This window comes from Grampus griseus, assembly GCF_964374135.1.
Source record: "Grampus griseus genome assembly, chromosome: 1".
In the NCBI taxonomy this organism is placed as follows: domain Eukaryota; kingdom Metazoa; phylum Chordata; class Mammalia; order Artiodactyla; family Delphinidae; genus Grampus; species Grampus griseus.
Genome location: NC_139017.1, coordinates 124462667 through 124486649, shown reverse-complemented (window position 1 = coordinate 124486649; position 23983 = coordinate 124462667). Strand labels below are relative to the sequence as shown.

Below are 23983 nucleotides of genomic sequence, written 5' to 3'. Positions count from 1 at the left end.
ATACATATATAAATAGATAAAAAGTAGCAAAAGAACATATGAGTGCAATATTTAGCAGTTGAAAATTAATTCATTGAATTTTCAAATATTCTTCACATTCTTACACTTAGAAACAAAAGTAATCCTAAACAACTAGTTCTTTAAGCTAACATCCATAAGCACATGCAGATAAGTTGTTTTTTTTTTTAAAGAATTACAGCTTAATCTTGAAGAGCAAATGTCATTTTTCAAAATTCAAGTAAATGAAACTTTAGCACACATTATGATAGCTTTTCCAGATAGTTGTATAAAAAACAAAAGATTATTTCTGATTAAAATATTTGGTATCACCTATTGTCACTTGCTCTCCATTGAGATTCACTAGTTTCTCAGCAGTTTCACATTGATAAAAACTATTTTGGCACTTCGTTACATAATGTTCTATTTAGAAAAACCTTATTGATAAAGAGACTTCCTTTTTAGTAGCTGAATTCTTAGATATGGCTTCACTTACCAAAGTTCCACAAGTATTACATAATTTTCAATTCAATTAGTATCTTAAACTACGAAACTTTGGTTTTCTTAAAATTAGCATTGGTTGCTTGATTGTAGGTTTGTCACCAAAAAGTGCTGCTTCACTTTCAGAGGTTGGAAATCTTTTCTGATATATCAAGGGATATTCCTTCTGAAACTTAAAAATGAGGTGAGGAATTAGAGGGTATTTAACATTATTATCTGAGCTGAAGCCACTGGTCAACATTTTATAAGGATTCAGTGCCTTTCTCAAAGATGTATTACAGAGATCAGTATCCTTTCACTTTATTCTTGCTTCTCCCTCCACTTTCTCACACATGAAAGGTACCCTGTAATATTTCTTAGATTCCAGTTAGCATTAACATCTAGGATTCTCTTCTGCTGTTAATTCTCCTAAATTCCAGATGTTCTTCCTTCTCATTGGTAAAGGCTATGAAGGTCGCAAGGATCTAGTTAGTACATTTCATACTTCTTTGAGTGTCTCAGACCAGGAATTGGACTTGCCAGAATCATGTGGCTACAGGGTTTTGATGTAGAGCTAAAAATTCTAAATGGTAATGATGAGTCACTAAAAGTTACATATTATAGTCCTAAGTTATAATTATTTTCCCAGGGTAATGCATGCTTTAAACATAAAACACTGGAAGTAAAGGAGAGTATCTGTTATTATGGTTATTATGAAAATTTCAGGACAGAGTAAAACCAGGCAGGTAGTCATACATAGCCTACATATATGATATTTAAAATTCAAAATATTAAAATGAGAAATTCGATTCTAAATGTCATTAAATAACAATCAGCAATAGCATATTAGAAAATATTTACGATTGAAACTTGTTCATTCCCTTACCTGTTTTAGTTTTTTCCTTTTCTCCTTCACAGGCAAACTCTTATTTTTAATAATATTCTCTAAAAGTTCTGCAACTGCAGCTTGAGAGGTAGAAACTTTTTGTTCATCAAACTCCTGAGCACTAATTTGTTTACAGTATGAATAAGTTGGCAAAGGAGCAATCACTCCATCTCCAGGATTTTTAATCTGTAATGAACAAAATGATACATACAGTCAAATCTATTAATTCTGGTCATGTTCCTATTTGGTAAAGGGTTCTTCTGATGGGTTTTAATACCTATTATTTTGCCACCAAACATTCAACACTTTAAGAAAACTGTATTATGCAGCAGAGTAGCAATAAGTCAGTAGGGTCTCAATCCCAGCCCTACAACCTACTAGCTTTATAACCATCAGAAAGTTATTTAAACTGGTCTTGGTCTGTCTCCTCACCTGTAAAATGTGAATGTACATGAGATAATGTATATAAAATGCTTAGCACACAAGTATTAAATAAAGGTAGCTAACACCATTAGAACCAATAACCATGGATTTTATTCTTTTAACTACAAAACATTAACAAAGTGATATTTTAATTCATCTTAAAACATTAACGTTTTGAAATGGTAATAAAGGGTTCATCTACTATTTTTGAGATGTAAGAGCATGGGCAGGGCCCATAACATCTGTAGACAAGGTGATTAGGAACCAAGATGGCAGAGTAGAAGGACGTGCTCTAACTCCCTCTTGAGAGAACACGAGAATCACAACTAGCTGTTGGACAATCATTGACAGGAAGACACTGGAACTCACCAAAAAAGATACCCCACATCCAAAGAAAAAAGGAGAAGCCACAATGAGATGGTAGGAGGGGCGGAATCACAGTAAAAACAAATCCCATAACTGCTGGGTGGGTGACTCACAGACTGGAGAACACTTATACCACAGAAGTCCACCCACTGGAGTGAAGGTTCTGAGCCCCACGTCAGGTTCCCAACCTTGGGGTCTGGCAATGGGAGGAGGAACTCCTAGAGAATCAGACTTTGAAGGCTAGTGGGATTTGATTGCAGGACTTCGACAGGACTGGGGGAAACAGAGACTCCACTCTTGGAGGGCACACACAAAGTAGTGTGCACATTGGGACCCAGGGGAAGGAGCAGTGATCCCAGGGGAGACTGAACCAGACCTACCTGCTAGTGTTGGAGGGTCTCATGCAGAGGTGGGCGGTGGCTGTGGCTCACCCTGGGGACAAGGACACTGGCAGCAGAAGTTCTGGGAAGTACTCCTTGGTGCGAGCCCTCCCAGAGTCCACAATTAGCCCCACCAAAGAGCCCAGGTAGGCTCCAGTGTTGGGTCTCCTCAGGCCAAACAACCAACAGGGAGGGAACCCAGCCCCACCCATCAGCAGTCAAGTGGATTAAAGTTTTACTGAGCTCTGCCCACCAGAGCAACAGTCAGCTCTACCCACCACCAGTCCCTCCCATCAGGAAACTTGCACAAGCCTCTTAGATAGCCTCATCCACCAGAGGGTAGACAGCTGAAGCAAGAAGAACTACAATCTGGCAACCTGTGGAACAAAAACCACATTCACAAAAACAGACAAGATGAAAAGGCAGAGGGCTATGTACCAGACGAAGGAACAAGATAAACCCCAGAAAAACAACTAAATGAGGTGGAGATAGGCAAACTTCCAGAAAAGAATTCAGAATAATGGTAGTGAAGATGATCCAAGATCTCGGAAAAAGAATGGAGGAAAAAATGGAGAAGATGCAAGAAATGTTTAACAAAGACCTAGAAGAATTAAAGAACAAACAAACAGAGATGAACAATACAATAACTGAAATGAAAACTACACTAGAAGGAATCAATAGCAGAATAACTGAGGCAGAAGAATGGATAAGTGACCTGGAAGACAAAATGGTGGAATTCACTGATGTGGAACAGAATAAAGAAAAAAGAATGAAAAAAAAATGAAGACAGCCTAAGAGACCTCGGGGACAACATTAAATGCAACAACATTCGCATTATAGGGGTCCCAGAAGGAGAAGAGAAAGAGAAAGGACCCGAGAAAATACTTGAAGAGATCATAGTTGAAAACTTCCCTAACATGGGAAAGGAAATAGCCACCCAAGTCCAGGAAGCACAGAGAGTCCCATACAGGATAAACCCAAGGAGAAACACGTCGAGACACATAGTAATCAAACTGGCAAAAATTAAAGACAAAGAAAAATTACTGAAAGCAGCAAGGGAAAACTGACAAATAACATACAAGGGAACTCCCATAAGGTTAACAGCTGATTTCTCAAGAGAAACTCTACAAGCCAGAAGGGAGTAGCATGATATACTTAAAAGTGATGAAAGGGAAGAACCTACAACCAAGATTACTCTACCTGGTAATGATCTCATTCAGATTCGATGGAGAAATCAAAAGCTTTACAGACAAGCAAAAGCTAAGAGAATTCAGCACCACCAAACCAGCTCTACAACAAATGCTAAAGGAACTTCTCTAAGTGGGAAACACAAAAGAAAAGGACCTACAAAAACAAACCTCCCAAAATTAAGAAAATGGTCATAGGAACATACATGTCGATAACTACCTTAAACGTGAATGGATTAAATGCTCCAACCAAAAGACACAGGCTTGCAGAATGGGTACAAAAACAAGACCCATCTATATGCTGTATACAAGAGACCCACTTCAGACCCAGGGACACATTCAGACTGAAAGTGAGGGGATGGAAAAAGATATTCCATGCAAATGGAAATCAAAAGAAAGCTGGAGTAGCAATACTCATATCAGATAAAATAGACTTTAAAATAAAGATTGTTGCAAGAGACAAGGAAGGACATTACATAATGATCAAGGGACCAATCCAAGAAGAAGATATAACAATTATAAATATATATGCACCCAACATAGGAGCACCTCAATACATAAGGCAACTGCTAACAGCTATAAAACAGGAAATCGACAGTAACACAATAATAGTGGGGGACTTAAACACCCCATTTACACCAATGGACAGATCATCCAAAATGAAAACAAATAAGGAAACAGAAGCTTTAAATGACACAATAGACCGGATATATTTAATTGATATTTATAAGCATTCCATCCAGAAACAGCAGATTACACTTTCTTCTCAAGTGCGCACGGAACATTCTCCAGGATAGATCACATCTTGGGTCACAAATCAGGGCACAGTAAATTTAAGAAAATTGAAATCATATCAAGCATCTTTTCTGATCACAACGCTATGAGATTACAAATAAATTACAGGGAAAAAAACGTAAAAAACACAAACACATGGAGGCTAAACACTACATTACTAAATAACCAAGAGATCACTGAAGAAATCAAAGAGGAAGTCAAAAAATACCTAGAGACAAATGACAATGAAAACATGACGATCCAAAACCTATGGGATGCAGCAAAAGTAGTTCTAAGAGGGAAGTTTATAGCTATACAAGCCTACCTCAAGAAACAAGAAAAATCTCAAACAATCTAACCTTACACCTAAAGGAACTAGAGAAAGAAGAACAAACAAAACCCAAAGTTAGCAGAAGGAAAGAAATCATAAAGATCAGAGCAGAAATAAATGAAATAGAAAGAAAGAAAACAATAGCAAGGATCAATAAAACTAAAAGCTGGTTCTTTGAGAAGATAAACAAAATTGATAAACCATTAGCCAGACTCATCAAGAAAAAGAGAGAGAAGACTCAAATCAATAAAATTAGAAATGAAAAAGGAGAAGTTACGACAGACACTACAGAAATACAAAGCATCGTTAAGAAACTACTACAAGCAACTCTATGCCAATAAAATGGACAACCTGGAAGAAATGGACAAATTCTTAGATAGGTATAATCTTCCAAGACTGAAACAGGAAGAAATAGAAAATATGAACAGACCAATCACAAGTAATGAAATTGAAATTGTGATTAAAAATCTTCCAACAAATGAAAGTCCAGGACCGGATGGCTTCACAGGTGAATTCTATCAAACATTTAGAGAAGAGCTAATACCCATCCTTCTCAAACTCTTACAAAAAATTGCAGAGGAAGAAACACTCCCAAACTCATTCTATGAGGCCACCATCACCCGGATACCCAAACAAGACAAAGATACTACAAAAAAAGAAAATTACAGACCAATATCACTGATGAATATAGATGCAAAAATCCTTAACAAAATACTAGCAAATAGAATCCAACAGCACATTAAAAGGATCATACACCATGGTCAAGTGGGATTTATCCCAGGGATGCAAGGATTCTTCAATATACACAAATCAATCAATGTGATATACCATATTAACAAACTGAAGAATAAAAACCATATGATCATCTCAATAGATGCAGAAAAAGCTTTTGACAAAATTCAAAACCCATTTATGATAAAAACTCTCCAGAAAGTGGGCATAGAGGGAACCTACCTCAACATAATAAAGGCCATGTACGACAAACCCACAGCAAACACCATTCTCAATGGTGAAAAACTGAAAGCATTTCCTCTAAGATCAGGAACAAGACAAGGATGTCCACTCTCGCCACTATTATTCAACATAGTTTTGGAAGTTCTAGCCATGGCAATCAGAGAAGAAAAAGAAATAAAAGGAATACAGACTGGAAGAGAAGAAGTAAAACTGTCACTGTTTGCAGATGACATGATACTATACATAGAGAATCCTAAAGATGCCACCAGAAAACTACTAGAGATAATCAATGAATTAGGTAAAGTTGCAGGATACAAAATTAATGCACAGAAATCTCTTGCATTCCTATACACTAATGATGAAAAATCTAAAAGAGAAATTAAGCAAACACTCCCATTTACCATTGCAACAAAAAGAATAAAATACCTAGGAATAAACCTACCTAGGGAGACAAAAGACCTATATGCAGAAAAGTATAATAAGACACTGATGAAAGAAATTAAAGATGATACCAACAGATGGAGAGATATACCATGTTCTTGGATTGGAAGAATCAATATTGTGAAAATGACTATACCACCCAAAGCAATCTACAGATTCAATGCAATCCCTATTAAATTACCAATGGCATTTTTTACAGAACTAGGACAAAAAATCTTAAAATTTGGTTGGAGACAAAAAAGACCCCAAATAGCCAGAGCAGTCTTGAGGGAAAAAAACAGAGCTGGAGGAATCAGACTCCCTGACTTCAGACTATACTACAAAGCTACAGTAATCAAGACAATATGGTACTGGCACAAAAACAGAAACATAGATCAGTGGAACAAGATAGAAAGCCCAGAGATAAACCCACGCACCTATGGTCAACTAATCTATGACAAAGGAGGCGAGGACATGCAATGGAGAAAAGACAATCTCTTCAATAAGTGGTGCTGGGAAAACTGGACAGCCACATGTAAAAGAATGAAATTAGAATACTCCCTAACACCATACACAAAAATAAAGTCAAAATGGATTAGAGACCTAAATGTAAGACTGGATACTATCAAACTCTTAGAGGAAAACATAGGAAGAACACTTTTTGACATAAATCACAGCAAGATCTTTTTTGATCTACCTCCTACAGTAATGAAAATAAAAACAAAAATAAACAAATGGGACCTAATGAAACTTCAAAGCTTTTGCACAGGAAAGGAAACCATAAACAGGACGAAAAGACAACCCTTAGAATGGGCGAAAATATTTGCAAACGAATCAACGGAGAAAGGATTAATCTCCAAAGTATATAAACAGCTCATGCAGCTCTATATTAAAAAGAACAAACAACCCAATCCAAAAATGGGCAGAAGACCTAAACAGACATTTCTCCAAAGAAGAGATACAGATGGCCAAGAAGCACATGTAAAGCTGCTCAACATCACTAGTTATTAGAGAAATGCAAATCAAAACTACAATGAGGTATCACCTCACAACAGTTAGAATGGGCATCATCAGAAAATCTACAAAGAACAAGTGCTGGTGAAGGTGTGGAGAAAAGGGAACCCTCTTGCACTGTTTGTGGGAATGTAAATTGATACAGCCACTATGAAGAACAGTATGGAGGTTCCTTAAAAAGTTAAAAATTGAATTACCATATGATTCAGCAATGCCAATACTGGGCATATACCCAGAGAAAAGCATAATTCAAAAAGATACATGCACCCCAGTGTTCATTGCAGCACTATTTACAATAGCCAGGTCATGGAAGCAATGTAAATGCCCATCGACAGATGAATGGATAAAGAATATGTGGTACATATATACAATGGAACATTACTCAGCCATAAAAAGGAATGGAATTGGGCCATTTGTAGAGATGTGGATGGATCTAGAGACTGTCATACAGAGTGAAGTAAGTCAGAAAGAGAAAAACAAATATCGTATGTTAGCACATATATGTGGAACCTAGAAAAATGGTACAGATGAACCGGTTTTCAGGGAAGAAATTGAGACATGGATGTAGAGAACAAATGTATGGACACTAAGGGGGGAAAGCGGTGGGGGGGTGGAGTGGTGGTGTGATGAATTGGGCAATTGGGATTGATATGTATACACTGATGTGTATAAAATTGATGACCAATTAGGACCTGCTGTAGGAAAAAAAAAATATGTAGACAAGAGAAAGAATTGTAGGGGATAGTTATAATTACAGTAAGTCATGGAAATATTAGAATAGTATGTATAGGAAGAAATATGAATATGTGTGTTGGGCAGCTAAGGACTGAATATAGCAGACATCTGTTGTTTTTGGTTGCTTAGATTCCTTCTCTCCTTATAAAAGTTCTTCCCATTCTACTCCAACTATCCTTACCTTTCGTGAAGAACAGATTCTTCTCTAATCTATGTAGAGCCACTCAGAGAATGGGCTCTCTCTTCAACCCACTCACCCTCAACCACCTAGAGAATGTGCATTTAATCTAGATTTGGCCACTCTATGTATATACCATTAACTTTTCAAATTGGAGGTGAGGAATGGTTTTTTTTCCCCTTTGGATGGCAAATATAAGTCTATGACTCAAGAGCTTTAATCAGCCATATCCAATCATGTGAAGGAGCCATTTTTCAAATATAGGACCGAAATGGAAATAAGTGATGAAGGGATGGAAACAGTCCTATTGCTATTTGAATATCCATATTCTGTCTACATTCTTGACTTTTGGAGGTTATTTATGTGAGCTGATAAAGTCTCCCTTTCTGATTAGGCTAGTTTGAGATGAGTTTGCCACTTACAACTGACTAATGTAGAGAATTTTAAGACTTAGAATACATACATGGCCCTTTCTTAAGTAGTCAAGATGTTTCTCCACTGCAGTCTGTAGGTAAGAGGGTACTTGGAGTATTTCCTGTTGATGATCCATCAAGAAAGAAACTAATCGTGCAGCAAGAAGCTCATCAAGATCTACTTCTTCAGCACAGCGTAACACACACCGAGAGAAAGTATGTATCATCTAGAAACGTTAAAAGATGTGAATTTAAAAACTTAAGGTTTTATATAAATTAGAATACCAGTAATTTCTAGGTAGTATTATGCTAAAGGATTGAGATAAAGTGATAAGCAGACTTCAGCTTACAAAATGAGGACAATAACTTATTACATTAGAAAGAATAAAATGCCAATTTTTTTTATAGTGCTTGTTAAGTATTTCCTTAATATAAATTCCAAATGATTACAGAAGGCCTAGCTTTTTCTTCAGTTTTGTCTCAATTTTATCACTAAACACCTAGGTTCCATTAATACCATACAAATATGGTGCTTAAAGACTGTTAGAGAACAGTGACTTATTAAATTAACCCCATAAAAGCACAGATTAGGAGAATATATAAACACAAGTGGTTACAAGGTTGGCATCATTTATCTTTTGAAACTGGAAAACAGTTTTTAATGCTATTCTATTAGTCTTTAAAAACAATTAGTACATTGTATTTTTCAATTCCATCATGACAATCTTCAAATCCTGGGGTAAATTTTGTGTTTCAAAACTAATTTACTCTCATTCATGTCCATATAACCCACCAAATATAAGACACACACATGTACACACGCACACATAAACACTCACACACCTCATTCTAAAATAATTTGAATATCAGAATTGTATTTTAAGTATTTTGCACATAATAGATGGTGAGCATATTTATTGAATTGAAATATTTTTGGTCTTATTCCTACATGCCTGGCAGGTTTTCCTATCTTCTTCCAATGCTCAGTCCTCAGCTTTTATTCTTTGTTTGCTCAGCTTTATAGAACTCATTTACTCCTATAGCCTCAACTACCACTTTTACAAAAAATATACTTTCTGCCCTAATATTTCTTCACCAGATTCATTTCCAACCTTCTGTCTGTAGGATAAATTTCACTTAGATATTCTATAACCTGAATCTCAAAAAGTGTAAAATCAAAATTACCTCCTTCTTACTCATATCTCTCTAAATATCTTTTCCTACAAACTTCCCTATGCTTTTTAATGATGCCACAGTTTCTTAAGAATAATTCTTCCTCTTTATATTAGGTATGTCGTTTTATTAAAAAACTGTCCTTAATAAGTGGAAGAACGGAGCTTAGCTACAGATTCCTTGCTACAAGAACAATCTGTAAATTGAAGCTGTGCTCTGAGGAAGTGGCAGCTCTTTATAGAAAGACAGAGAGAGAGAGAGAGAGGAAGAGAGAGATAAAGAGAGGGAGGGAAAGAGATATTAGAGATACTATTTCAAGAGTTCATTTCCAGTCAACATCTGCATATAAATGCCTTGTTTCCCTCATCTTCATATGGAGCCTAAGACTGCTTCACAGTACCTCTCCCAACTTCCTGCCCACAATGACAAGCTATCCTAATTCACATAACACATCAAATACAATTTTCCCACTACTACAATATCTGAAACACTTTGACTTACTACACATGAATTTCCCATTAATTCTTTATTTCACAGGGTTATAGTGCCCTTTGGCTTTCAACAGTGCCTACATCTCCTCTTCCTTCCCCACCAAACAGAATTGGCTCTAGGCAATATAATATGGTCTGACAGTTAACCACTATGAAGTGATACAGCGTGAGTGAATAGGCAAAGTCCTTAGGTAAAGATCAAGATGTGAAAGTATAAAAGACTCGGCACAAAGGATTAATGCACCAGTATTCTGCTGCTAGGAAAGGTTAGACTTTCAAAAGCCTTTTTTTAACTCAAGAATCTAGGATTTCAAGACCATGACATCACTTGAGTAGTATGCTTAGATGGTTTGGTCTTCTTTCTTTTTTTTTTCGGGGGGGGGGGGGGTGCGGTGCAGTTTATGAACTGGACTTATTCTTTCCTTAAGAAATCAACTTACCAGTGACCTTGTACCCATTGCATCATGAAGTTGGGGCATATCAACATTTTGACTCATTCGCGAAATCATGCGCATTAAAAGTTGAAGCCGTCTACGATTTGGTGGGGGAAGTAACAAACAACACAACTGTAGTGCATCGATGGCAACCCTCTCTAAATGAGGTTGTAGCAAACCTAGAAGGCAAATTACCCCCCAGAAAAAAATCATCAATGACACTAGCTGCTTTCATACTACCAGCATATAGTTATATAAAGAAGGCAAAATAATATTTTAATATTTCGTTTGACTATTCCCAGAAATTTCCACATTCTTCAAAAGCGTGGTAAGATACTCATTATTTTCTTCATAACCCATTGGATTATGAAGGATTGAAAATCCTTCACTTATTACAAATAAAGTGACTCAGAATAAGTGCAATTTAAGGGAAAGAAAAGGAGTGCTTTAGGTAAGTAGAATAAATCTTGGTTATGCCATGACAAGTCTTTTACAATATGAAACTTTCCTTCTGGAGGGAAAAAGTAAAGCAATTTCAGAGAAGAAAAGCCAGGTAAGTGAAACAGGGTTAGTAAACACTAAAAGTTAACATTACATGCGTTGAAAGCATCAACCTTACTTTGTGTGCCAGTCAACATAGAGGAAGCTGGAGGTAAAGAGTTTTCTGAAAGTTCTATTGTACTTTTGCAGAGTCTTTTATTGACTGTGGTACTAGACTCTCCGAGTTCACCTTCCATAGCTGTTTGCACACTTGTGCTGCCTTGTCCAAGATTTGGTTTCATGATAATTTCAGCCACTGGCATATTAATATAACTATTCCTTCTTGTACTACTTCTTAAAAGTAAACTCTGAGATCTACAAAGCTGTTTTGACTTGCACTTTCCATTACATAACTCCTCTTGGTCTTGAACGGTCAAAGTAGAGGTTCTTTTAAAACCAACACAGAGTGGTTTTTGAATACTTTCCTCTGAATGAAGATGCATTAGGGATTCCTGTTTGGTCTCAGACTCTAAAAATTGTTTATTATTTTGTCCTTTTATGTTCAGAACAGATTGATGGAAGACACTGGAGACCTCTTTACTTGAACTCCCTGGTAAATCTATAATTCCTTCTAATGAATAGCACCTTGGTTTGATGCTAGAGGATAGAACATGCATACTACTTAAGCCTATTAAATTATGACAACTTCCTCCCATTATGTCATTAACACTGGCTCTTCTGTTTTTTAAATTAACTAGCTGCATTTTCTTAGCATAGTTTTCTTGAAATCCTTGATCACTTATCTGCAGTCTCTCAGTAGTATCTGATTCTTCTTTGTTTTTGTCTTTATGAAGCAGACTGAGAAGAAGACACTCAGTTGATTTGAAGGAATTCAGACTGTTTAAGTGAAGGATTTTTGAAGACTGTGGATCATCTTGGATTTTATGTATCCCACTGGGTCTATCTGAAACTGTGACGTAGCCACAAACAACTACCAGGAAATGAAACAAAAATTAAGATGCAACTGTATGACAGTGGACAAAAATAAAACAAAAACAAGAGTAACGTTAAAAAAACAAAGCATCACTATAGTACATATTGTTAGTATAGTACAAATAGCAGTTGCTTAATTCAGAAGCCACTTAAATAGGACACATGCAACATTCAGTTACAAAGTGCAAGACTCGAGGTTTTCCAACTTGTGATGAAAATAACTTTAAAATTTATTTCAACAATCTAATTAAATGGATTCAGTCAAATACATGAAAAAATATCTACTTTCAGTCTACAAGTATTAGAAAATTCTTAATTATAAGACAACTGTAGTTTAATAAAACATATATATCATTTTTGTTTCTGGTACCTGGTATAGAACTCCTAAACCCCATGGAATTTCCAGTGACAGGAGTCTTTTGTTATTCACAATGAGCCTATTAGAGCTAGCCTCAGTTTATGCTAATGAGGTGACTTAGGCTTAGCCCTTCTTGGAAGGTTGGAACTTTTAGCCTTACCTCAGACCTCCCTGGAGGGGGTGGTGGGGTAGTGGTGGTTGGTGGAGGTCAGACTTAGTCAACAATGAGCAATGATTTAATCAACCATGCCTATGTAATGAAACCTCAGTTAAAACTCTGAAACAACACAGCTATGGGAGCTTACCAGTTGGTGAATACACGGACACGCTTGTGGGGGATGACATTCCTGGAGAGAACATAGAAGCTCTGCACAACCCTTACCCCCATTCCTTGCCCTATATATCTCTTCCATTTGGCTGTTCCTGACTTGTATCCTTTATAATAAACTGGTAATCATTAAGTAAAGCACTTTCCAGAGTTCTGTGAGCCGTTACAGTGAATTATTAAACTTCAGGGGGTTGTGGGAACCCCTAACTTGGTAGTTAGCCAGGCAGAAATGTCAGTAAACCTGAGGACCTCATTTGCAGCTGGTGAATGAAGTGAGGGCAGCGTTGTGGAACTGAGCCCTTGATCTCTGGGGTCTGAGCTAGCACTGGGTAGTTAGTATCAGAGCTGAAAGACTTTGTCCTCAACTTTTTGGGGTCTGGGTTAACTCTGGGTAGTTAGTGTCAGAAATGAACTGAATTGTAAGACACCCTATTGGTGTAGAGAATTGGTGTTGGAATGGTATATTTGAATTACTGGGAAACAACATAACAACAACCAGAGTATTCCTGAAGTTTAAAATAATTTATAGCCTGCCACCTTCATGTTTACCTATACTTTTAGATCTTTTAAATTATGGGGGACTTGGAAACTAATAAAATACATTTAAATAATAAATAAAAATCTATACATACCCAAAATGTTCACAAATAATTCATAATATTCAAAGGTAAGTAGAGGTTCAGGGAGATCTAGAAAATAATCTGCAATTGTTCTGAATACATCTCGTTCAAATCCAACATAAGTTGGATTATTCATATCATTACTTCTTGGCCCTAAGTAGAGGTAAAAAATAAAAAAAAAAGGTGAAATATAATTTATTTTAAATATAGTTTTTAAAGATACTTATAAAAAGCATAAAACATATACTTATTTCATGAAGGAGTTATGTTTAACAAATTGTCACAATTTAAAAATTTAAAGGGTTGTGCATATCTCATTCCTTCTCACCATCTTTTCATTAGAAATCACTGCAACTATTAGCATTTTGTTTAATTTTAATATTTATATGACTGAAAAATTGTATATAAAGCAAAATTTGAAATATGTTTTAAAAGCATCAGGACAGCTTATTTTAATGGGATTTTATCACAATTCATTTTATAAAGCAAAGATTATTTGGATTATGCAAATAATTCTTTCAAATTGTCTTTTGTAAATTTACATTTTTGTGATTAAATTTTGCCTGACGTGAAGCATACCCTGAATGAGTTTAAATAATATCTTTACATCGCTGTTCCATTAGCTTAACATTATTGAAATAATCATGTCTACTCATTAGTATTTTCCTCAGAAATAAATTCTGATCTTATGTTACAGGTGAGGAAACTGAAGCTCAGAGCAACTTGCTCAAGGTAAAAGAGGTTTGGTGGCAAAGCTAAAATTAGAATCTAGAGCAGTATAAAGCGAGAGCAAGTCACAGGATCTTGAGGTTTAATAGCATTTAAAGTGTGGTCCATGGACTACATAATCAGAATCATCCAGTGTACATATTAAAAGTATATATAATCTCCTCTAAACAGTCCAGAATCTATCAGAATTCCTATGGAGCTAGGAATTACTGATCTAGAAATGTTTGCTTCTGGTTCACTAATTAAGTAGTTTCCTAACACGGAGCTGGGCATCTTGCTGTAAGAATCTTCTGAGACATGATTTAAAAAAAAAAAAAAAAAATCCTGACATACTGAATCGACTGAATCTGAATATTTGCTGAGTTTCTCTAGCGACTGTGACATGCACTCAGATTTGAGAGTTACTATGTTATCTTTCAAGTTAACACACATATACACACTTAATAGCTTAAAGGCTAATAAGGATTTTATGTGGAACAAATAGACAATTTTTCTGAGGAGGATATAAGAAATATTCTTAATATGTAGAATAAAAAAATTGATAATCATTAAAAGTTTTCTAAGATAGAAAATACTTTACTGGAATTAAAAACACAGAATTTACAGTTAGAGAATCTAGGTTTGAATACATAGCTCCTTATGTATCAGAAAAAAAGACTTTCTAAGCCTTAGTTTTCTCTTCTAGAAAAAAAATTATGAATAGTATACTGATCTTTGATTCCTGTATGTCACAGGATTACAGTGGGGGATTAAATAACAAACAAGTTAAGTAAAAGTCTTAATATTGCCTCTGGCTAGACATATTGTTGTTAAACTGGAATTTAGTAAGCTATATCTTGGTATCATTTATGTGTAATGTGGACTGAGAAGAAAAAGAAACAAATCCCTAAAGATGGGGCATCAGAGAAATCCCTGGAAGTATGCTATCTGAGTTGCTAATCATGAGCCAAGGTATGAGAGAGAAGGACAGTTACGTAGCGAGAAGGTAGAAAGAGAATCTCAGAAATCTTTAGCTTCTGATCAAGATCTTTATCTTGAATTGATAACTTTTTTCTATAACTAATATTATTTACTTATTGTTAGTTATCCTGTTATTTTGTCATATTGACACCCAGTGGACAACAAGGGAATATATACTTATCCTGAACATTAATAAAATACTAATTTTATAAAAACTAGAAAAATACTTTTGTAACAAAATTATTAAAATATAATTTAACTTTTGATGATTTAGAAGCATACACCTCTGCATATTTTAAAAACTGATTTTCGAGAGCAATTAGGGTTTTGTACTAGAACTAGGGTCTTAAATTATAAAACTCACTTATCACTGATCACTATGGAAAAAACTTGAAGAATGAAATGCTAAAAAATGATCTGATTAATGACAGACCATTTTTTTTCATAAACATAAAAGTCCCATTAATATATCCTATGGAGTAGAAGCATGTCATGAAACACCAAATGTTGAAGCCGTGTACAATGGCAAGGGGACTGAAGTGGGTTTTATAAGACTTCATTTCTGACGGAAACTTTCAACTTACCAGCTGCATTACTTAGAAGTTGCTATTTGAACTCTCTGGACTCACTAAAGCAATTGATGTAGATTATACCTAAAAATCCTCTGAGATCCTCTAGCCTATGATTTTATGATTTATGAGAACTGAGTCATAAATGACGGGCTTGGATTATAAAATCACTATCTGCATAGAAAAAGTTAAGGGCTCTATAACACACTCCACATGCAAAGAAGTGTAATCAGTTCTACTAGATATTCATTTAAACATCAACAGAAAGAATATAATTTAATTTTATCAGGACTTTATAAATTATTAAAAATAATTCCTTGCTTCTTATTAAATATTTTATCAATATAATACACACACACACACACACACACACAGTTTGTTTAACTTACAATTTGCTAGGCACTTCATGGCAGATAATACCCAGTGAGGAAGGTCATCTACACAAAAAATTAATAGTGTTCAATCATACAGTTATGATGATAGTATATTTAAAACTTAACACTTATTATATTATATAATTATACATACATGTGTGTATATATACACACACACACACACACACACACGTATGTGTACCAGCAGGATTAAAAATGATTACATATTTAATAAGACATAGGGCCAAGACAGTATTTTACAATACAAGTTTAAAAAGTTAGCTATGCTATTTGAATATTACTGATTTGAGTGAGACCTATGATTGAAACAAGCTATATTTGAATATTAAGGTACTTCCGCAGTGAGGCTTGCTTAAAATCTTTCAATTGCCACTATGTGAAACATGACACATAAGTGTAGCATTTTTTTGACACAAACACAAAAACCACACATACATTTGACTTGAAAAGTTAATAGTTATAAAGAATAGAAAGCTTAGATGGAGAGCATATAATCAAGTTATTTTAGGTAATGAAAGATACAACTGGTCCAAAGCTACAAGCATACACAACATAGTTCTTAAGTTTTAACATTTACTTTTTTGCTCCTACAATTAAACCCTCAAAGTTCTTGCCCACAAAAAGAAACTCAAAGTAATGCATGTCAATTAATTCTACAGACAGCAATTGATTATAAAAAAATGAGCCAACATTTTCAGTAAATTTATTAATACATTTCCTATAAGCTTTCCAATACATCTGGCTTAAATTATTTCCCCAATTTTCCTATCTTATATCTGAAATCAATATATTATATAAACACATATATAATACAAAGCCAGATTTCTTTAGAATACTGTTCATGAGAGTTTTGACTTATTTTATAGGGTGTTACTTTGGTTTTGTATGTATGTCTTGACCCCTTTAAATTTGTATATAACTTCTCATGTAAGCTCCAGGAAGGCATGGACCATTTCTCTCTTGCTCATCACTAATCTTTAGCATAGTGCCTGGCACATTGTAGGTCCTCAATAAAATGTGATTAATCAATAGTTTTAATTATATTTGCATATCTTTTGGATGCTTAACCCTGTCATTAAAAAAAAATCATTCAGGAATCCACCTTAAGAGCTAAAATAAGTGTGAATAATATTCATTTAAAAATTAGCCCACTATGATTACTAAAGCACCTCTGATAAATCAGTAGTCTCCCTGACGTTCTCTCAACTGAAGTATTCTACTTTCTACATTTTGGTCTCTCTTTATCCCCACAATAGCTGCAACCTTTGTTAGCATGTTTAAAATGATTCCAACTTCTTTTATTGATACCAACCTGATTTGTCTTGCAGTATAACTACTCCGTGCTTACTTGTATTGGTCATGTTGTACATTATACATTGAGGAATTACTTGCTTGGGATTTATGACTTCTTCTAGGGATGACACACCTAAAATTGTTTGCAGGCTAAATAGGAGAAAGAATACAAACTGTTTTTCCTCCATAAAATAAGTGGAATAGAATACAAATATGAAAGAGTTTGAATGGAAAACAAACAAAGCTTTTGGAATATTTTTCTTAAATCAACCTCTAAGACTTATATTAGTATTTACTTTAAAATATCTTAATAACCGTTGCAGGATTCCAATATAGACCCCAAACTAGAGCTACAACTTTGAGTCAAAGAAAAAGCAAATTATATTGAAAACATTCTACTTCTATTGTACCAGAACTATCGCAAGAATATTTATTAAGAAACACATATACAGGTTAAATTCTAAGCTTTGCGAATTAATTTGTTCTTCCTCAACTGCATATCTTGATGAAAATATCAAATTAACATTCTAAACACCTCAGGAACTTGCTTATAGCTTAGTTATAGCTTACTAGATCAGAATAACATATCTCCAAGCTTCTTCAACATCTTTCTGGCTTATTTCTCTATTATCAATGGAGTTTTCTTGATGTTCATTGATTATTTCACAGCTCATTTTCTCTGCATTTTCCTGAAAAAAGAATTACTTTGGTTTAATATGGTATGCTCACATTTTGGAGATAATGAACTGACACCACTTCTAATATTTAGTAATTCTATTACTATCAGCCCATTGTGGAGCTGTAAGGTGTCACTTGAAGAAATAATGCAATATATTATAATAGAGCTTTCGGTTTTGCAGCTTCCTCCACCACCCTCAAATTAATTTAAAACAAAACATGCTTAAATTATACAAATACTATTTCAAGTACGTCCCACTACCATTTTTATTTTCGTTTCTGTGAGTTCCAAACAAATTTACACATACATTTTTAGAATATAATATAGTTAAGAGATTCCAAGTATTGGCTTCAAATATTAATCATTCACTTTTAATGATTCTATTATTAAGCACGTAGTAATTATATTTAAACTAGTAAAGGATGTTTTACCTGAGAGAAATGTAATCCATGCTTTTTAGGAGTTCTCCGAGATAAGTTTCGTAATTTAAAAATACTATCTTTATCTTTGGAAAAGTTCTCTATTCTGTTTTTTCTCAATTCTGGATGCCTTTGTGGAAGAGTTTTAAGTGGAGAATTTGCAGGAAATCTGGTTTAAGAATAATATGCAATTAAATAATGTGAGATCATAAACAAACTTTTAGTGCCATTTATCTTAAAAATAACTTAAAAAAACTGGATTTATTTACATTATCAAGGAATGAATCTTCTACATAAATTAATTTTCCCATTAAACCTTTAAAAGAATTTTAATAGTTTCCTGCTTTCTTTAGTAAACTGTATGTATTTCAAAGATACAAAAAAGTACAGAAAATAATATAAAACAACATCCACATAGGTAACCATCAACCAATGCAACTATTAACATTTTACCAAGACTTCATTATCTTTTTAAATTTTTTTAAATTAAAAAAATTTTAATTTATTATTATTTTTAAAATTTAATTAATTAATTAATGGCTACGTTGGGTCTTCATTGCTGCGCGTGGGCTTTCTCTAGTTGTGGCGAGTGGAGGCTACTCTTCATTGGGGTGTGCAGACTTCTCATTGCAGTGGCTTCTCTTGTTGTAGAGTACGGGCTCTAGGCACGTGGGCTTTAGTAGTTGCAGCGTGTGGGCTCAGTGGTTGTGGCTTGCAGGCTCTAGAGCGCAGGCTCAGTAGTTGTGGCACACAGGCTTAGTTGCTCCGCGGCATGTGGGATCTTCCTGGACCAGGGCTCGAACCTGTGTCCCCTGCACTGGCAGGTGGATTCTTAACCACTGCACCACCAGGGAAGCCCCATTATCTTTTTTATTAATGAAAGAAATTCTTTGCTAATTCTATTTCTCTCTTCCTAAGGGAAATCATTAACCTATAGTTAGTGTATTTCCTTCTTGTTCATGTTTTCATACTTTAAATAAATATACATAAACAATATCTCTATGGTATCTTTTAACATACATCAAGTTTATGCATAAGTTTTTAGTCACCTCAGAAGTTTTTTTCTTATTCCTCTGTCCTAAAAATAGTTTCTTATATTCTTTCAGAAGAGTTTTATTTTCATATTTAGGTATTTAATTTATGTATAACTCACACCAAGTTTCTTTATATGTAAGGGTTTATATTCTCAGCACTTAATGGTCTTAATTTAAATTTAATTAAGCCCAGATAATCAGGTAAGGCAATTCTCTTCCTCAAAATTGACTTGGACCTTTACATTATCAAATGAACTCTAAAATCTGCTTGTTAAATCCTACAAAAAATTATGTAGGGGTTTTGAATGAAGATGCACTGAATTTATACATCAATTTGGGAAGAAGTGACTTATTTTTATGACACTAAGTCTTTTCATTCATGAACAGAATATCCTTCTCCACTTATTATTTTAAGTACAATTTGATAATTTTCTCCAGTAAGGTCTTACACATTTTTGTTATACTTTATTTTTAACTACGTCATAGTTTTGTTACCACTATAAAAGCACTAGAGGTAGAGAGACTAGTTGAAGAGTTATGCAGAATTCCAGGTAAGAGAGAATAGTAGTCTCACGAAAAGAACATTCATTAAGAGAAGTAGACAGATCAGAGAATACTGAGGCAGCATGATAGACATGGTTTGATAATTACATCATATTTAAAGGGGAGAAGGGAAAGAATGAAGGTAACTACAGGGAAGACTGTGCCATTCATTCAGATATGGATATAAGAGGTCAGAATTTAGGTTAAGAGATGTTAGTGATTTTCCATATACTATATTTGAAGTGCCTGTTTAATAGGCAAAAGTGGGCCTAAAGCTCAGGAGAGGTATTTGGGTTGGAGGTTTGAAAATCATAAGAAAAGTAAGTGGAGACATGGTATGAGATTGCCCAGGGAGAGAGGTGAAGGGTAGACAAGCCTAGGACCTTGAGGACAGTAAAAGCTAAAGGATGAGCAGCAGCATAGGAACTCAAAAGGTGACTGATGAGTAGTAGAGAGAGGAAAGATTTGTAGGGTGTTATACAAGATATTCATATGCTTGTTATTGCAGTTTACTTGTATGACATATCATCTTTGACACATAGGCAAGAATCAATTTCTACATTTCATTTGAAAAGTACTAATTTTGCAGAGTAAAAAAACATGGGGGGCTTTCCTGGTGGCGCAGTGGTTGAGAGTCCGCCTGCCGATGCAGGGAACACGGGTTTGTGCCCCGATCCGGGAAGATCCCACATGCTACGGAGCGGCTGGGCCCGTGAGCCATGGCCGCTGAGCCTGCGCGTCCGGAGCCTGTGCTCCGCAACGGGAGAGGCCACAACGGTGAGAGGCCCGCGTACCGCAAAAAACAAAACAAAACAAAACAAAAAAACCCCACAAAAAAACACATGGGTATTAGAATTCAAAGACCTCATTTAAGGGATATATAATCAAGAACTCCGGGTACGAGAGAGAAAAATAAATTATGCTGGCCTGAGGGAGTCAGAAAGGCCCCACAGATGCTACAATACAGCTGACATGAGAAGAAACGTGTTTACTAATCTGATGAATGTGCACATGAACATATTTCAGACCAAGGGAATAAAATTTGTTGACACATAGTCTCAGGCTCTTCACCTGTAAGAAGGAGTTAATATTTTCCTTGCTGAGCTATTCTAGGGATTAAACAAAGAAAACATGTAACTCATAAAGTAGGGCTTCTGGTATATGATAAATTCTTAATAAATAATCTCTTCAACCTGTGGTATATTTCTTTTGTTAGTTATTATATAAAGTTTGCTATTATTTATTTCATCACATGTGTTCTTAGATTATATAGATTACATATCACTTGAAGGTAAGGACCTGTGAGAACTTGTCATGTGATTCTTAAATCTATGAAACTAAAGGTTGATAATGTTCTGTCCTTGACATGTTACAGAGCTTTCAGAATATGTAAAAGTGACACTATCTCATTCTTTCCTCCCAACTCCTTATTTTATTATAATTTTTAATTGTGCAGCAATAACCTTTAACTAACTTTAACTTTTAAATGGTTTTAATTGGACTAAGAGCAGTAAGTTTTCTGCAGAAAATATTACTTCCCCTGAAGAGGCTGCTGTTTTAGTAAAAGTATTAGAAGTGGAGTGAAACTTCATTGTTAAGTAATTCAGTTTTGCAGTTATTTCTTTGTTTAGTACCTGAATAGCTGACTGTTGTCATCAAGATTTTCTGATCCCCATTTGCCTTTGATATCTTCAATGACATGGTTCTTCAGAAATTTTCTCAATAGCTGGATAGTCTGTTGCCTTGTAACCTCAGGACCAAAATTGCTATTATTTCTTAATAGGTCATAAAGCCAGTCTACTGCTTCTCCTGCTGTAAAACAATTGCCATATTTTTTAAAGTGTTGCCTGTGTTTCCTTAGAGGCATTCCCGCTCGAAAAGATGTGGTAACTTCATTCCACTGCAAATAGAAAGGAAAAAATTTTTTTTTAATTAGACAAAGAAAATTCTCTCATTCGCATCTTGTTAAATCATTAAAATTCATGAAGAAATCACTTGTCTTATTTGTGCTAAAGAAAATTTTACATCCCATACTGATTTCTTTTTATTAATTCTAGTATTGTAATAATATTTTTATGTAATAGTTTTGGACTACAAGCACTTCACTGGCTGGTTGGCTTACTTAGGAAACCTAGGAATAAAGGAGAACTACAATGAACCTGCCTTTAGTCCTCAACAGAGAAAGCATTTATTCCTGTTTCTTCCTGTTTCTTTAACCTCAACTAATATTAATAATATGATAGTAGCATTTGTGTCAGACATTATGCATTACACTCATTATTTCACTTTAATTCTCACAATTCTATGAATAGGTACTATTACTATCCCATTTTCAGATAAGGAATATGAAGCACAGAGATATTTAATAATTTGACAAAGGTCACACAGCTAAAACCCAGGCATTGGATTGACTCTAGAACCTGTACTCATAACTAACTATGCAGGCCAAACAAAACTCTTTGCAGGCAATAGTTTTATTGGTAAAATACCTTTAGTATTAAAGTATTAATATACCTTTAGTATATTTACTAGTGAAGATCCCAATAATTTACATAGAACATATGCGGTAAGTTAAGTTTTAAGTCTACTGTTTGTTTAATGACGCTGTGATATATCTACATTTTCAAAAGATACACTTTCCAAAACTGTTTTCAAATTACCCAAACTTTTGGGTTCGTGGCAGGTCTACGGGGAGTGGTATAGAATAAACATATAACTTTTTAATTAAAAAATCTTACATTAGAGGTTAAGAAATCTGATTTGTAACCCCAACTATGCTACTACTCGCTATGCTACCACTTATCTAACCTATGTGGTCCCAACATCACAACACAGAATTTAAGGTCTGAAAACACAATAACTGTATTCTTTTCTTTCCACACTTCCACATTTCATATATTATTCGAGAAACTTATATTGAGCTGCAATTTATCCAGAGAATAAGTTGTTTGTTATTCTACAGATCACAGCACACTTTCACATACAGTATGTCTACTCTAGGACATCTTTTAGCCTGGGCATGTATCATTAGCTGTAGTTTACCAAGGTGGAAACTGACGCTCACAGAAGTGACTGTCCTAATGTCACATAACCAGTGGCACAGTATCCTCTTGGATTGATGATCCAAATACACAAGCCACTCTATGCAAGTACAAATCCAGTGACTACCAACAGTGGTTCCTGATGGGTATTTAAAACATTCTTAGTTATGAAATAGCTGTTACTGAGTGGCATTCAGTCGGTACATCCTGCATTAAATTCTACAGGACCGGCTAAACGAAGCTGTCACAAACAATCGGGCTTGCCCCCAGTCTGACCCTACAAAGCACTGGAACTCAAAACTCTTCTCGAATCCTTATGCGGGTAGAAAATCAGGCGTGCGGAGCGGCTAAACTCAGAATATTCCAAGACATTTCAGAGGACGCCGACAGCACCAAGAACAGGGGTAGCTTCAGAAGCTGACTCCGATGCGCCCACCCGGGGTGCCCGGAGCAAAGGAGGGGGACAGGCGTGTCCTGCAAGGGTCCGCGATATCCGTGAACTCCCCTCATTCTCCTCTTCAGCCACCCAAGAGGTTCTGGGACCTATCCCTCCGCCCGAGGGAAAGCTACAAACGTTCTCACGTAAAAGCAGCCATCACCCCGGCTGGCCAGTCTCGTTCACGCGCGGTCTTACCAGCCTGGTGGCCCGATAAGGCCCGGGAGGCACACCCTGATTTTCCATTCCTCCCACTGGGCCCGAGGGTCTGTCAGCGCCCGGTGCCCGGCATGGCGGCGCAAGGCGACACTCAGCCCCCGAGAAGCCGGCGGCAGCGCAGCCTCCCACAACCGTCGGCCCCGCCATCGATTTGAATACCTCAGAGGGCTGCGCTGATTGGCTGCGCCGTTGGGCCACGTGACGCGCCGCCCTGACCCCGCCGCCGTCCGCGTGGGCTGTGGACTCTTAAG

General features: G+C 35.6%; 1 protein-coding gene across 3 annotated transcripts; it reads right to left on the bottom strand.

Moving 5' to 3' along the window:
* Nucleotides 1-529: 529 nt before the first annotated feature.
* Nucleotides 530-23774, bottom strand: DEPDC1 (DEP domain containing 1; the record flags this gene model as incomplete). Of its 3 annotated transcripts, none has more annotated exons than XM_082666906.1 (12): nt 530-670; nt 1364-1549; nt 8589-8765; nt 10643-10815; nt 11256-12107; nt 13428-13568; nt 16063-16110; nt 17381-17511; nt 17932-18050; nt 18472-18628; nt 21671-21936; nt 23712-23774. In XM_082666906.1, 12 exons carry the CDS (start codon nt 23757-23759, stop codon nt 530-532), a joined length of 2439 nt encoding a protein of 812 aa, XP_082523032.1. The 3 variants fall into 3 exon arrangements, with proteins under 3 accessions (XP_082523032.1, XP_082523033.1, XP_082523034.1); XM_082666907.1 differs by having other exon boundaries at nt 530-664; nt 23712-23759; XM_082666908.1 differs by lacking the exon at nt 11256-12107 and having other exon boundaries at nt 23712-23759.
* Nucleotides 23775-23983: the final 209 nt, after the last annotated feature.